The 15,130-nt window shown below is 37.8% G+C and overlaps 1 protein-coding gene across 3 annotated transcripts in view; it reads right to left on the bottom strand.

Annotated features, from left to right (window-relative positions):
• The window catches only part of vps41 (VPS41 subunit of HOPS complex), a 150,125-nt gene that overhangs the window by 77,603 nt on the left and 57,392 nt on the right, over positions 1-15,130 (bottom strand). For all 3 annotated transcript variants that reach the window (XM_003222333.4, XM_008112861.3, XM_062958094.1), the window contains one exon: positions 6,098-6,172. In XM_003222333.4, coding sequence (XP_003222381.2) covers positions 6,098-6,172 — 75 coding nt within the window. The remainder of the gene's footprint in view (positions 1-6,097; positions 6,173-15,130) is intronic.

The following is a 15,130-nucleotide window of genomic DNA, read 5'->3' as shown; positions in this document are numbered from 1 at the left end:
ATATGACAATAGCAAAGCCATATTAGTTTATGTGTGTCGCTTAAAAAAGTATTGCAGACTTTAATAGTTTAGAATTATCCAAAGCCTTTCTTCATTCTGTTAAAGTATTTCATGGAAACACCAAAGTGCTTCTATGCAATTAAGCTGTGAAAACCACCAGAAGGAGAAAGACCTTTCAAGCTATTTAACAATCACTTTTATTGGATAACAACTTGACTAAAACAGAAAAATACATTTCCATTGTTTACATTAAAGTGTACCTATGAACATCCTTGGGCGGATACATTTTTCAACTTCAATATTACAATCAGCCCTCTGCATCCATGGATTCTGTATCCATGGAGTCAGCCACACATAGCTTGAAAATATTCCCTCCCCCTCCCCCATGTCCCAAAAAACAAACATTGATTTTTGCCATTTTACACAAGAGTCATTGTTTCACTATGCCAATGTATATCATGGGACCTGAACATCCACAGAATTTGGTATTCACAGGGGGTCTTGGTATAAAACATGAATGTATACCAAGGGACCACCATAATACTTCTTATGCATTACAGTATAAATTCAGAATTGCTAAAATATTAACACATTCACTCTGGATAAAACACTTAATAGCATTTCAGTCATGTCATACTATTGTCCCTAGTACAGGTTGAACATCCAGAATTCCAAAATCTGAAATATTCCAAAATTCAAAAGTGTCTGCATTACTAGAAATGCTGAAGTAGGAACGAATGCATTTATGAGTGATAATACCAGAAATACACAAGAAACAGTTTGGTATTTTCCAATCATTATTTCAAGTGAATAAAATGTTCAAACCAGGACTTGTGGGAGAGGATCTAATGTCAAATATAAACACAGCTCTGAAGCCTGGTGAATAACAACAATAAACCATTGTTATAACTCAGCCTAACCTTTCGCTTTAAGGTGTATGTATGTATATATGTATATGTATATCTATAAAAGCACAAAAGGAAATTCAGGACTATCTTAACATGTATTAAGTAGGAATTCGAACTGGGGGAAAGTATATCATGTTTTCAAGTATTATCTAAAATACAAATAAGCAAAGTGTACCCAAGCCCACTTTTTCAGCCCCTGAAGCCACAATTTAAAAAATAAGCATACAGGGTATCCATTAAGTCTCTTGGTAAAGGGATTTTATGTATAGACTGTATTTTATTCATGTATTATTTCACAGGGCAAAAGTTTCATGCCTATTTTTGCCCGAAAATCATTTTCATGGAAAGATGAAAAACTTCCCTAGTCCTCTAGCACCCCAGAATCCAATATAATCTCCAACACCTCAGTCTTCTTCTATGGTCACTCTCAAAACAGTGATAGGGAGACTTCTTTGACTTCCCATTGCCATTGTGAGAAGGTCTGCAAAGAAAATGCCTGTATTTTCCTACTTCTGTTTTCTTTCTTGATATCTTTCAAAATGGTGATAGAAAGCAAAGACGCATCTCTTCTTACTGCCATTTTGGAAGTGGCTGTAGAATACGGCCCGTTCTACACTGTCATATAATCCAGATTATCTGCTTTGTACTGGATTATATGAATCTGCACTGCCATATAATCCAGTTCAAAGCAGATAATCTGGATTTTATATGGCAGTGTAGAAAAGGCTTTAAACGGAGGTTTGAAAAAATGCAACCCATGCGGAAGTCTGGAGGAGAAAATTGGCTCCTGGTTCCCGTGAAGTTGTACTCTCCAGATCTAAGCAATGGATTCTGCTAAGAGGACTTTCCCCTAATTTGATGTACGCATGGAATACATCTTAACCAGAAAACAAGATGGAGATATCAAGGCACACCGATGGACTGTGGAACATACAAATTGAAGGGCAGAATTTTCTTAGTGCAGACAAGAGAATAATTGACATGAAAAGATTCTTGATGGCTATTGCTAGACCTTGCAATGGGGAATAACGGAACAAATATAATTGCTTGCATAATACTCTTGAGCAGCTCTTCTACTTGGTAGAGCTCATTTGGTCCATGATTTTCTGGGATATGGAGATAACAAAGCAATGGCAAGAGCAATGGCAAGAGTCCCCTTGGGGAGATAGGGCGGAATACAAATGAAGTTGTTGTTATTATTATTATTATTATTATTATTATTATTATTATTATTATTATTATTATTATGACACAGCAAACAAGATAGATATGCTGGATTTCGTTTCACAAAATCACAAAATGAATTATTATTATTATTATTATTATTATTATTATTATTATTATTATTATTATTATGGAAGAAAACATGTGACTTATTTGAGTATGGATTAGACATCATCATCATCAGTTTCTCCTCATGACTCAAGGAGGGGAACAACAGTGAAAACACACAGATAAAATACAACATGAGAAAATACATATTAAGATACACAGTACAAAGATTAAAAAATGACACTATTAGAATGTAAATTTAAAATTCATAGTTTAAAATAGACTGGGTAGGCTTGCCAGAAGAGATAGGTTTTTCATTGTGCCTTACATTTTGTCAGCTCATTTAGCTGTTGGGGCTCTTCTGAGAGGTCATTCCACAATCTATAATAAAGATACTCACAATCTAAGAGTAGCCAATTAAAAGGTACTTTAGGTAAAGGTTTCCAGTTGGATTCTTCTGGTTGATATAAGTGTGCCCCAGAGGACCTAAGTGTCTAGGATGGATTATACGGGAGAAGGTGATCCTGCAGGTAAACTTACTTTGTGACAGTGATATCCTATCTTTCCAGCACTTTTGTATCTACATGGTATTATCCAGAGCAGCATAGTGATCTTTTCAGCTTCAGCCCTTGGCTGATATTGAAAACCTTCAGTTATCCTTCGTTAGAATTTTGACTCCACTGTTAAGGCCTCAAAATGAGAAACATTTTGGGAACAGTTTATATGAATACTCAATTTCACTGCCTAATAGTCCCCCCCCCCTATTTTTAATTGAAATAAGGGGTACCACTATTATGGGGTGAAGTATTTCCAGCCAGGGAGCAGGCCTGCAAGTGAGTGAAGCTTCACCTGCCCAAACGCCTACCTTCTTGGCAGCTAAGTGAAGCCCCATAACTCCAAATGCAGGCGAATAAACTAAGTGTGCGACTATTATGCAATGAATACTAAAATACCATGCATCCCAACTATTAGGTGGCTGTGACTATTACACTGTGAAATATGGTAACATCTCCCACCATCTTCTCTATGTCCACTCTAAAATGGGGAATGATGCAAAAGGCCTTCACAGAAATCCCAGATTATGGAAGTTCTTTCCTTATGAGATAAAATTGGTCCTTTCCCTCATAGTGGTTAGATCAGACACCAAAATAATTTTATTCCTGCCATCTTATGGTCTCATTAAATTCTGAATCTTGTTGCTGGTCACTTGCTGTGTTATTTAGGCTGGTTTGTGGTTTCAGATCCCTGTAAATTGCTCTTAGCAACATGAAGTGTTTTACTGATCACAGAGGTATAATATACGATATATATTCATGTATACAGTAAGTCTAAAATGTTAGTCAAAAAGTTACCCAAAAACCTAGTTCAATGTAAATATCGCCCCTTAACTCTAATCAATAAAGAAACCATCTGAATAGAGTGGCAAAAAAGTAGAGTGAAATCTAAGCTCATCCTGAGAGAACCTAAAAGAAGAACTGGCCTGCTTTATTCTCTCTGTTGTAGCACCCCTTCTGGCTTTTTTTGAATGCCTGGGAAAATGGCAGACACGATTGGCTGGGTCCATAATGTAGCACTGGAGTTTTTCCCTCCCTTGACTTATCCACAGATTATATCAAAATCCATAATTTTGGCCCAAAAACCTCCCATCAACTCATCTATGAGGTCAATTTATAGATTAGTATAACTATTTCAATAACACATTTAAATAATAAAGTTAAGGAAACACAGAATATGACATCTGGAAGAGTTGCTTATATTTCAGCCTTTATTCATATTCTCAGCCTGTCTCAAAGCCAGTGTCATACCCCAGCCACCTTTGGTTTCTGAACCTGATTCAGAAATGAACTTTGACCAGGATGAAGCTTATTCTGACTTTTTACCTAGTCCGCAGAGCGCCTTCCAGTTACAGCTCCCAGCTGTTGATAGCTCGGATGCTTCCTTAATTGGGAGAGATACTGGAAATATTACTCCCATGGCTGAACCAGATGTTCTGAGTTCCCCAGAGAATGTGTCCTTCAACAGAAGGGAGTTTCTGCATCGCCAGAGATCAGAATATCAAGGGCTCTGAAGGAGTAACCGCTTGGCATCTCGAGGGGATAATGGATAGAAGATTCCCTTGGGAACCTCTGGGGAGTTTGGCTTCCCTTCATTGTGATCAGATCTAAGTTCCATAAAAGTGTCTTGCACTGTGAACACTTTGCAGTGTCAACGTAGCGATTTCCTGAGGAAGGTTCACCGACTCTAGCTTCTGTTTCTCCAAGCCAAGTTTCCTGAGCCTGGCGGCCAAGCCGAGCCGCGACTCACAAGTAGATCTGGAGTAAGTCTACTTCCTTGCCTTGTTCCTGAATCAAGTCGGCCTCAGCCTCGTCTCATTCAAAGACTTCCTAGTGACTTTGGACCTTGTTATTCAGTCTTGCTTCCTTGTTGTTTCCCCGCTCAAGAACTTTCCAACAGTTTTGAGCGTGTTTCGGTTTCTGGACTTTGGACAATAATATTGGACATTTCTCTTCAACTCTTCGGACTAATTCATACCTTTTTACAAAGGACTATTATCCACTCATCCTTTCTACTTATTCATTCCTGAATTTATAATTGTTTTAATAAAGATATTATATGATTATTGGTCTCTGTTTGGTTTCCAGTGCTCACGCTGCCTTGGGGTGCAACAGCCAGAAGGTTTTTTTTTTTAAAAAAGGCATCAAATGGAACCAAAATCAAAACCAAATCAGTGGCAGGACAATTTTGATTATATCATACAATTATTGACTTTTGCCTTTTCTTGCTGAGGCAAATACAATATTCTTACAAGTGTCCCTCACAAGCTATGCAATTCCATAACCCATTTGATTGGCAATAGCTTCTCAATTGTTGTCAATTAATCAAAATATCTTTGGGAAGCAGCAACCTTAGAAACATAAACAATCACTTTATATACTCAGCAAAAATATTATATTTTAAATGAGTTATTATATAGGTTTAACCTGTGGTAAAAATATACATATATAGCTATTCTTTTTCATTCATTTAGATTAAATTGTTAAGTGCATGGGTCTAAAAATCCTGCCTAAGAATGTGATGTTTAAGAAAGAATGTTCTACTATGTTAAGAGAGATAGATCTTAAGAAGTGACATTAATACACTATGCCTACTAGCAGGAGTATTCCCCAGAAATAACAACCTGAATAGGTTATGGCTGGAATTTAATCATCTCAACCAATATTAGCAGAGACCATCACAGACCTAAAAACAAACAAATAAACAAAGACATTCTAATAAGTGGAGAAATCGACCATCAAAATCACTAAAATATCATCACTCTCAACATTCCAGGAGAACACGGATAATTATTGGCTGTGCGGTACACAAAATGATGTATGTCCCCCGTCAAGGAAGTAGGTGCCACATTTTTAAGGAAACTGTACATATATTATATATATATTGATTTCACATTTGTTTAACGCAGCCACTATATGGCACTATATTCTTCTGATAGACTGTGACTGCTTATCAAAAGATTTCAGAAGAAACAATCGTAAGGTTAAAAAACACACGCACACAAAACCACCAGCCCACAGAAATCCTGCCCACAAAAAACCAATTTTGTGGATTTATAGCAGAGAAGCATTAAGCTACTGTCTTGCAGGAAGATCAGAGTAGTCAGTGAAGTATAACTGGCACAGTAGCAATGATTACAGTGACAAGTTCGCCTGCTGCAGTTGTTAATCAGCTTAATAACAGTAACATTATTGACATCCCTTATAATTACTTTTCCAAAAGCACATTTGGACCAAATATATTTGACTTTAATTATGAGTTCTCCACAAGTGGGTTTGGCACTAAAACAGATGGCCCAAGGTGCTGTTGTTGTAGGACTTCAGCATAAAGGGTAACAGTGAAAACAAATCCTTTTGTTTTACCTTGCCATCTTCGGAACATACGCCCATGTGCTCTCCACTTTCATCCAGGCTTATCTGATTGATCTTAACTGGACTCTGTTCAAAATTGGGAAGAGGAAAGAACATTTCAAAAAAGTGTAATAGTGAAGAACACCTTACTTCTGATTCCCCTGTAAACCAGGCCCGCACTATTTGCAACTCTTCAAGCAGAGCTCTGATCAGTAGTCTCTTCAAAGTCTCAACCTGTTTCGGCTGTCTGCCTAAGACTACAAATATAGAAGGGTGAGAATCAGGGCATACTGTGAGAGATGACTAGTACTCATATTGTATTCTTTAGAAACAGTTATCCAACCTTTTATAGGAAACTTTTTAACCCCCATGCCATTGGATCCTTCCAAACTAGAAAGAAGTTTAGAATATATATTTCATGGTGCACATTAAACATTTGTTGATTGTTTGTTCCCATCCTTCTCCCAAAATTGGCATACAGACAGCTCATAAAATTACAAACAAAGTATACAGCACAAAAAGATGTAATAAAGCATAATTAAACCCCACTGGGTTGCTTTTAATTACTCTGATTTTATCTGCTTGGATTTTAATGTATTTGTCCATTATTTTATTTTGTGTATTGTTGGAATGTTTTAAGTTTATGTTAAATATGTTGTTGTTGTTCGGACTTGTCCCTGTTGTGAGCCGCCCCGAGTCCCTTCGAGGAGATGGGGCGGGATATAAAAATAAAGTTTATTATTATTTATTATTATTAAACAAATTATAATACAGCCCAACAAAAATTCTTAGTATTTTGATTTTTTTTGGCCTGTTCCTGTGGTTATTTGGGGTGCTGATTCAGATAATTGCATTGGACAGACCACATCAACTATAGTTTCTTAGATATGGTTATCATGGTTCTTTATGGGTGAGCGGATAGTAACTGGTGGGTGGCATGTGTTCTCCATCTCAAAAACTAGAGCTGATAGGGGAAAACTAGTGCCATTTTTGGAATCAGCAAGTCAAATGCCCTGAAGCAGGTCTAACATCTGAGGCACCAAAATGTGTGTTGGCCACTGTAATATTTAAAACTTATATTAAAAGCAGTTTAATAGTTTATCAGTGAAAAGTATAAACATTCACCTACTAAAAGCATTCTTTTCAGCAGTTAGTCAGTTACCAAAGGCTCATCTGAAGCAAACTAGTCTTTAAAAAAAAAGAGTAAACTAGTCTTGTGTAGGACAGTTTAGTGGCTGGAAACAGGAATTAAGCTTGTTTTCCTTTACTGAATGTCTCACTAAGTAGTCTCTGATAAACTTCCAAGGAAACTCCAGGATTCTGTAGAGCAGAAGTTCCTAAACTTTTTCGGTCATGAAACCCCTCTTTTCTTCTTATGAAGCCCAACATGTGTCCCTACTTTCCCCACAGAACCCTAACTATCCCTAAGCCTTGTGAATCTACAACACTCTTCCTTCTTTTAGCTACTCGTATTGCTGGAGTGTTTTGTATAAAGTAGTAAGCTTGGAAATAGAAATTCAAATTTTGTTTTTACACGTTGGATTTGAATAAGATCTTCATACTCTGGCACTGCCTTTTTAAAAAGTTAAAAAAAAAGATTTTAAATATTTTTTGCAGAACCCCTATTATGCTTTTGAGGCACTCTAGTTTTTTGCAGAAGGCAGTTTGGGATCCACTTCTGAAGAGCAGTGCTACCCAGACTGACAGACCAGTGCTGCTAGTCCACAGTAAGAAATGGACAATTGTAATCAATGGGCATATGAGGGGGTGGGACTTCCAGTTTCCCACATCAGATAATTTAACCATTGCTATACACAGCTATTTACGAAAAGTGAAATAAAGGAGAAAGAGCTACCCTAGACTTTGGCTGTAAAAATAAGTCTAAGCATCAAACATTTCTAGCTTCTTAAGCTGTGGTCCAAATTGTGAAGAACCAAGGTTAATAATGCTTCTCTGTCTGATGAACGAGCAATAAATGATGAGGAGAGATATAAGAAACATACAAGGCATAAGCAACATAGTAGATGACAAAATGTTCTGTTGTCATCTTTTTCTCTCTTTTTGGCTTTTGGGTGAACAGCTAAGAGACATTGTTATTTAGCCAGGCTTTTGGACAGTCTACCTTTGAGTCCTACTGCTAGATCCGCTTTACTTGTACAGTACTCTGTTCTATATTTATATGTCTTGTTATTGTGATTAAAGAGCTCAAAGAGCTGGGCATGTTTAGCCTGCAGAAGAGAAGGATGAGAGGAGACATGATAGCCATTGTATATATATGTGAGGGGAAGTCATAGGGAGGAAGGACCAAGCTTGTTTTCTGCTGCCCTGGAGACAAGGACACGGAACAGCAGCTTCAAAATACAGGAAAAGAGATTCCACCTGAACATTAGGAAGAACTTCCTCACTGTGAGAGCTGTTCAGCAATGGAAATTTCTGCCTTGGAGTGTGGTGGAGGCTCCTTCTTTGGAGGCTTTTCAGCAGAGGCTGGATGGAGTGCTTTGAATGTCATTTTACTGCTTCTTGGCAGGGAGTTGGACTGGATGGCCCACTAGGTCTCTTCCAACTCTATGATTTTGTCATACAGTGCATTTCATTAATATTATAAACCACCCTGGGGGGTGTGCAGTCAAAAGGTGGGTTATAAGTTTTCCTAAATAAATAGATGATATTTATGAACAATATTTAAACAATAATGATATGGTGAATATCTCTCAACAATCAATTGGGTGTGCATTTTAATTCCTCGAAGAGGAAGAGGAAAACTTTTGCAAGTGTGCTGTTCCATTACACTGCCCACTTAAGTAAACCATTCCTAACAGGAAATCTATGGAAATGATTAGCTGATTAAAGAGCAAAAGCTTTGTTGAAAAGACAGTCTCTAAACAGAGTTTATTGCAGCAATTATTACTGCACCAAATGTTATATGTCATACAAAAGCAAGGAACGTTGAGGCTGGAAATTAGTTTAAGTGGATGTGGATCTAAAGAACTTTAGACTTAGATCGTGAACATGATTTCATGAAGAAAACCCAACACTTTGTGTCAGGCAGGAATAAGTGGACCCCACTGAATTACAGTTAGCTGCAGTTTTATTCCTCCTGGAGACCTGTTTGGAATTCTGGACAACATAAGTAAGTTTGACTGTTCAAAAGAAATCAATAACGTCAAGCTGACACTATTAGAAGAAAATGTAACTTTAATAGGTGAGGAAAAGTTCAGGAGAAATGGTCAACGTGTTTGGCAGAGAAGAGGCCAGTAAGTATCTTATAAGAAAAGCTTTCTGCAAAAACCTAAATTTGAAGAAAAGCTGCCACTTGCAAAATACATCTTGTGTGATAATCAATTACCTGATGTAAAATGCTTGAAATAAATACACTTAGTATGGATTATGTCAGCTCTTCAATTAGGAATAAATTCATGGCCAAAGAGCCTCTTTCAACTGTGTGGCAACTTCTTCTCCCCTGATGCTCATCATCATCCCACCTTATAGTGTCAGTCCCTCAACAGTGAACCTGAGAAATCAATTTGCTAATGTATAATTTGTAAAGCTCCTCTGACTAACAAATGGATAATTGATTCTTTCACAAATGCTGCATCCCCATAGAAGGGAGGCAGAATGAATAACAAACATTTAGACTAGATTCCAGTTATAAGAGAGAGGCAGTATTTGTTGGCGAAAATTCTAAGCATTTTAAAAGTCGACTATGACTCCATGCCTTTTAATTATGGTTAACAAGCAAGAAACACAGTTTAGGAATTTGAAAAGCAGATTAGCCATGTTTGACTTTAGTGACAACAGAACACATTTGTTTCAGGAGGGATCCACTTTTGATGTACTTGCAATTAAGAAGCATTTTGCAGCCAAATCCTTTAAAAAATGAATCTCAACTAATCCATGCATATGCTAGACCCAACATGTTCTAAAGCTAAATATCTTTTGGTGAAAAAACAAATTGCATCTGTAGAAGTATATGCTACAACTCAGAAATACTAATGTGCCCAATATCTTCAAGATTCTGATTTATCATGACCAAGGCACACAGCCCCGTCACTCTCACTGCATGCTGGAGTAACAGTGGTTGCTCCTCATGATGCCTAAACCCAGTATTTAGACAAACTTGAGTTTGTTGGTTCATTAAAAAGAGGATTAATTATATCATCTCAATTATGGTTTTCCTAAAAGGAACATGATTAGAATCCACTTTTTTGATCTGCATAAACTACTGTACAGTTTAAAGCAGGAGTGAGTAATGTAAAGCAAGCCCTCATGTTCCTCCACAGCCTTCTCAATTCCTCAAATACAGGCAAAGTCTTTTCCAGACAGAAATGCTCCCAAACACCACTTGAGCAGGAGTAACATCCCATGCATGCATTTCAAACCTGAAAGTTGGACAACAAATCTTGAGATTTTGTTGAAAATGGTTTTCTGACTGTTGCCAACATTTGGTTTAAAATTGGCCCACATTTTAAATTAAGCAGTTTGGGGCAGTTTGGATACAATAAACATCATTTAAAATGACAGCAGATGCATCCTATGCAAGCGCAATGGGGAAAAATGAAGAAAATGCTCATGCATTACCATGTTGTCCATTGGTCCAGGGCTGTTTGCTTTCCATTTTTTTCAGTGTAGCTCACTCCCAAATAGGTTGCACAGAGTAGAATGCAGGCAGCCTTTTATTATTTACTTGGATGGATAAATACCTTTGCTAATGTCATGACTGTCCAGCAGAATTGATTGGTCTGGCCTCTGCTCCGACAAGTTGGAAACAGGGTGGCCGAACAGCTTTGCAGAATCCAGGACCAGGACCGGTTCAGAGCAAGACAAGCCCAAGATTTCAGTGCACGTGTAAATGGATCCTTAAATGCCTCATCTACCCTGTTTCCCCGAAAATAAGACATCCCCAGAAAATAACACCTAGTAGAGGTTTGGCTGAATTGCTAAATATATGGCCTCCCCCGAAAGTAAGACCTAGCAAAGTTTTTGTTTGGAAGCATGCTTACCAAACAGAACACCAGAGCTTTCAGGATTGGTAAATGTACATACCATAGATATTGTTGTACATGGAAATAATGGTAGTAACAAGAAATTCGTGATAAGATTCACAGTTTGTCTGGTTATGCTGGTTTGTTTACAAGTCTTACTTAGTGCACTTTTGTCCAGTCCATTTTTATGATTCTATTGCTGTATTTTAACCTGTGTTTTATTAATGGTTGTCATTTTATTTATGTCTTTTTAAATTTTCATTTGCGTTGTTGTTCAGTTCCTGATGTTATTGTACTTTTGTTGTACATTTGTAAGCCGCCCTGAGTCCCCACGGGGAGATGGAGGCCGGATATAAGAATAAAATTATTATTATTTGTGATGACAACTACTGTACAGTATATAATAAATGTTCATTTTTTGTTCAACAATAAATGTGAATTCTTCTTCATGGAAAAATAAGACATTATCTGAAAATAAGACCTAGTGCATCTTTGAGAGCAAAAATTAATATAAGACACTGTCTTATTTTCGGGGAAACACGGTAAGACAATACTTGAAGTACGTAATGTATCCATCTGCCTTGCTTCAGGACCATTTTTACATCCTTATTTAGATGCAGTTGATAAATTAATAGATTAAATCCCTCATAATTAACTATGGCTATAGTCCTATGCCCATTTACCTGTGAGTAACCCTGCTGCATACTATAATATTATGGACCTCCTTTTAAGGAATACATCTACAAATGACCTGCAGAATTTCTGTAGTGTATGACTGCCCAATCATTTTGGCAATTGTGGTTGTATATAATTCCCTTCAATAAACGTGTATCTTGAGATATATTTATTTCAAATGGTTTTTTAAAATATTATGTAATGGGGGAATAATGCTACAGAAACATTCAAACTAAGTTCCAAGGCAATGAGGGACAAAGCTGCAATTAAAGGTCACTTCTCAGGTGGAAAAGCAGGAAATCATATACATGCTATTTCTAAAAAAATTATCTGAATTGCTTAGCATTCCATTAGGGATGCAATGATGAGTAAGAATATATCCTGTTATGATTTCTAAAATGAATAAGGTTCTGCATCGTGTTAGAACAAAAGCCAACTGATATACAAAGTTCATTACCAACAGCATTTTAAGCCCCATTGGGAAGAAAGAACGGTCAAACTCGTGTGCTTTGTTCATCATGTTATTTCCCTGACATGTCATTTTTTATTTTCAAGGATTCATGTTTGTATTTTTTAATGGCAAGAAAGGGCTTTAAGTCCACCATTAATGTCACCTACTAGAACAAGGGCTGTCTATTTTAATTTCACTCCTTTTGACTTTGTGATGAAAATCATTCTAATGTAAACAGCAACATTTTATTAATGATAGAACTTTGAAGTATTAGTGTTTTGTTTTGGCATAGAAGCACAAAAGAAAGCTAATGGAATTCAGCCTCTTCCAATATCTGGAATTCTCCCAAATTCTGAAATTATAAATGGGTTTGGAGTTTATGAGTTGCTCTACTCTTTTGCCACTAATTCTGAGAGATTAAAAATTTCGATTTAATGAAACTTTTTTTGACAAATCAATCTGCAGAGCAACTGAAACATCACAACTTGCTACTGTTTTGTTTTTGTAATTAATGTTGTATTTTCAATTTACATATTCATAAAAAAACAGTGAAACAAATCTATATACGTGTATATATGCATCAACCAATACAATACTTCCTAACAGCTATACAATATTTGTAATTGGTTATGCTCTCCCTTCTTCACACCCCTCCCAAATTAGTGATTTCCCATCCCTTGGGTTGGAGACATTTATATATAATTCCTTTCTTCCTTCCTATTACATTGTTTTTCTATTCTTCCTTCTGGCTTGATATTTATTATTTATAAATTCCCTACACAGCTTCTTACAGGTTAAATTATGGCGCCTTGTATAAAAACTTCTCCTTTTTAAAAAACATAGATTAGAAATAATTCCCAATCCTTAATAAAGTTTTTTTGTGTTTTTTCTTTGTTCATCATTGCTATTTTGTCAATTTCTGATATTTTAAAGACTTTAACTATACATTCTTCTATTGTTGGGAGGTCTGCCTTCTTCCAGAACTGTACGTCGTATACTGTTTTTATCATGTAGTGCAATACTTCATAGTTTAATTATTTTGTTTGGTTATTTGACATTCCCAATAAAAATAATTCAGGCTTCAATTTGCATTTTTGAATGAAAAATTTCTTGCAGCGTTTTTTGTATCTTGTCCCAGAATTCTCTTGGTTTTTGACGGGACCACCACATGTGGAAGAAAGTTCCTTCCTGTCCTTTACATTTCCAGCATTTGTTATTTTTTCCCTTATAAATTTCAGCTAGTTTTGCTGGGGTCAAGTACTACCTGTTCACCATTATATACAAATTTTCTCCAAGATTGTAGAACGATTTTTTAAAAACAAATAGTCCACATTTTCCCCATTTATTTAGTTCTGTGTTGTGCCTGGCATTTTATGCCCATTTAATCATAGACTCCTTTATCAGTTCTGTTTGCATTTCCATCTTCAGTAATACTTTATACATTTTTCCAATAAGATGTTTTCCATTAGTACACAGTTCCTTTTCAAATTCCTATTGGTCGCTTTCAAATCCCATATTTTACTGTCTAGTGTAAATCTTTCTTTCAGTTGCCTATATCTGTACCACTGTAGGTGAAGGCCTGCATCCTGCAGTTCTTCTTGAGTTTTAAATCTGTATTTGTTTTGTTTTGGGGGGACTTATTAAAGTAACTGGCAGCTATTCTAAGAAATATGAAGCTTTTCTCAGTGGAGCAAAAGGTGCTAAGGCTTACTCCTTCACCCATATGCTTAAGAAACGTCAGAAAACCTGGGAAAGGTTGAGAAAATCTCATTCCTGACACTGACAATACTGGGATGGTGAAAAACCATAGCACAGAGCCGGGCCCCAAGACATACGCAAGAACATAATCCTGAGCCATTGACAATTTCTGAATACCTCAGTGGCAAAGTAACAGCAATGCAAAAGTGTCATGGAGCCAAATCCCAGGGCTGGATTTCCAAGCCCTGAATCTGGCTTCATAACATAAACAACCTTGCAAGCACCTGGCGGGAGAAGATAAAATGAGCCTGGGAACTCAGGGTTGAAAGTATAAACAATTATAATTGATGTAGTGTGTGGGAATGGTAGTAATGTGATCCAGAGGGTGGGGTTTGATGATGATATTTGCGTGTGCTATTACGTTGCATCCGAAGTGATAAAATTGAGTGTATGTAAACATTAGGTCATTCTCGACTTTTCCAAAGTCATGTATTCTTCAATAAAGATTGGATTTGAGAGCAGCTATCTTTGATCTGCGTTCAGACTGGTCCTTTGAAGTGAGCGTGACATTTAAGTCGAGAATCCCGTTCTCACCCTCCTGCGGAATTCGCAGTGAAGTGATAATGAGTGGAGAAGGAGATCAAAGCCCAAATGGAGCAGGGAGGCCTTTGCAAGGGGCCCGGCCGTTGGGAGAAGAGACGCTGCAAGCCATAGCTTCCTCTACGGGGTACCCCAGGCCGGACGGCGTGACCCAGAGGATCCCCAGGGGAGGAAGAGGCGTCTCTGCGGCTGCGGAAACCAGTTGGGGATCTGGAGGAAGCATGCCGGAGACCGTGGCCCTGCGGTTATCCATCCTGGAAACAAATTTATCCAGGCTGTCGGAAACCGTGGGGAGGTTGGTGCCACTATTGGAAGAGAATCTCCAAAAGGAGCCCATCCGATATGGCGCCGAGAGAGAGCCAAGTAAAGAAGGAGATTGGAGCCAGAGGGGCCAGCGAGCATCAACGCAGAGTCCCGTGGCGGCGAGGGGCGAGGGAGATGAGGAATATTGGCAGGAGCTGGAGTTCCGAGACAGAATGGCACGCGAAGTGGAGCGCCAGCGAGCTCTGGGAACTCTGAGGCCGCCATCTCCAACAGAGCTCCCAACCCCCCGGATGGGCGTCGGGGTGGAAAGACCACTGGGGCCAGGGATCGGGTCCAGTGGATTAGCAGACGAAGGCGGAGAGGAGCAGGAGATCC

The sequence above is a fragment of the Anolis carolinensis genome, chromosome 6 (genome assembly GCF_035594765.1).
Source record: "Anolis carolinensis isolate JA03-04 chromosome 6, rAnoCar3.1.pri, whole genome shotgun sequence".
Lineage (NCBI taxonomy): Eukaryota > Metazoa > Chordata > Lepidosauria > Squamata > Dactyloidae > Anolis > Anolis carolinensis.
Note: the sequence above shows the minus strand (reverse complement) of the source record. Positions and strands in the feature narration are given on the sequence as shown.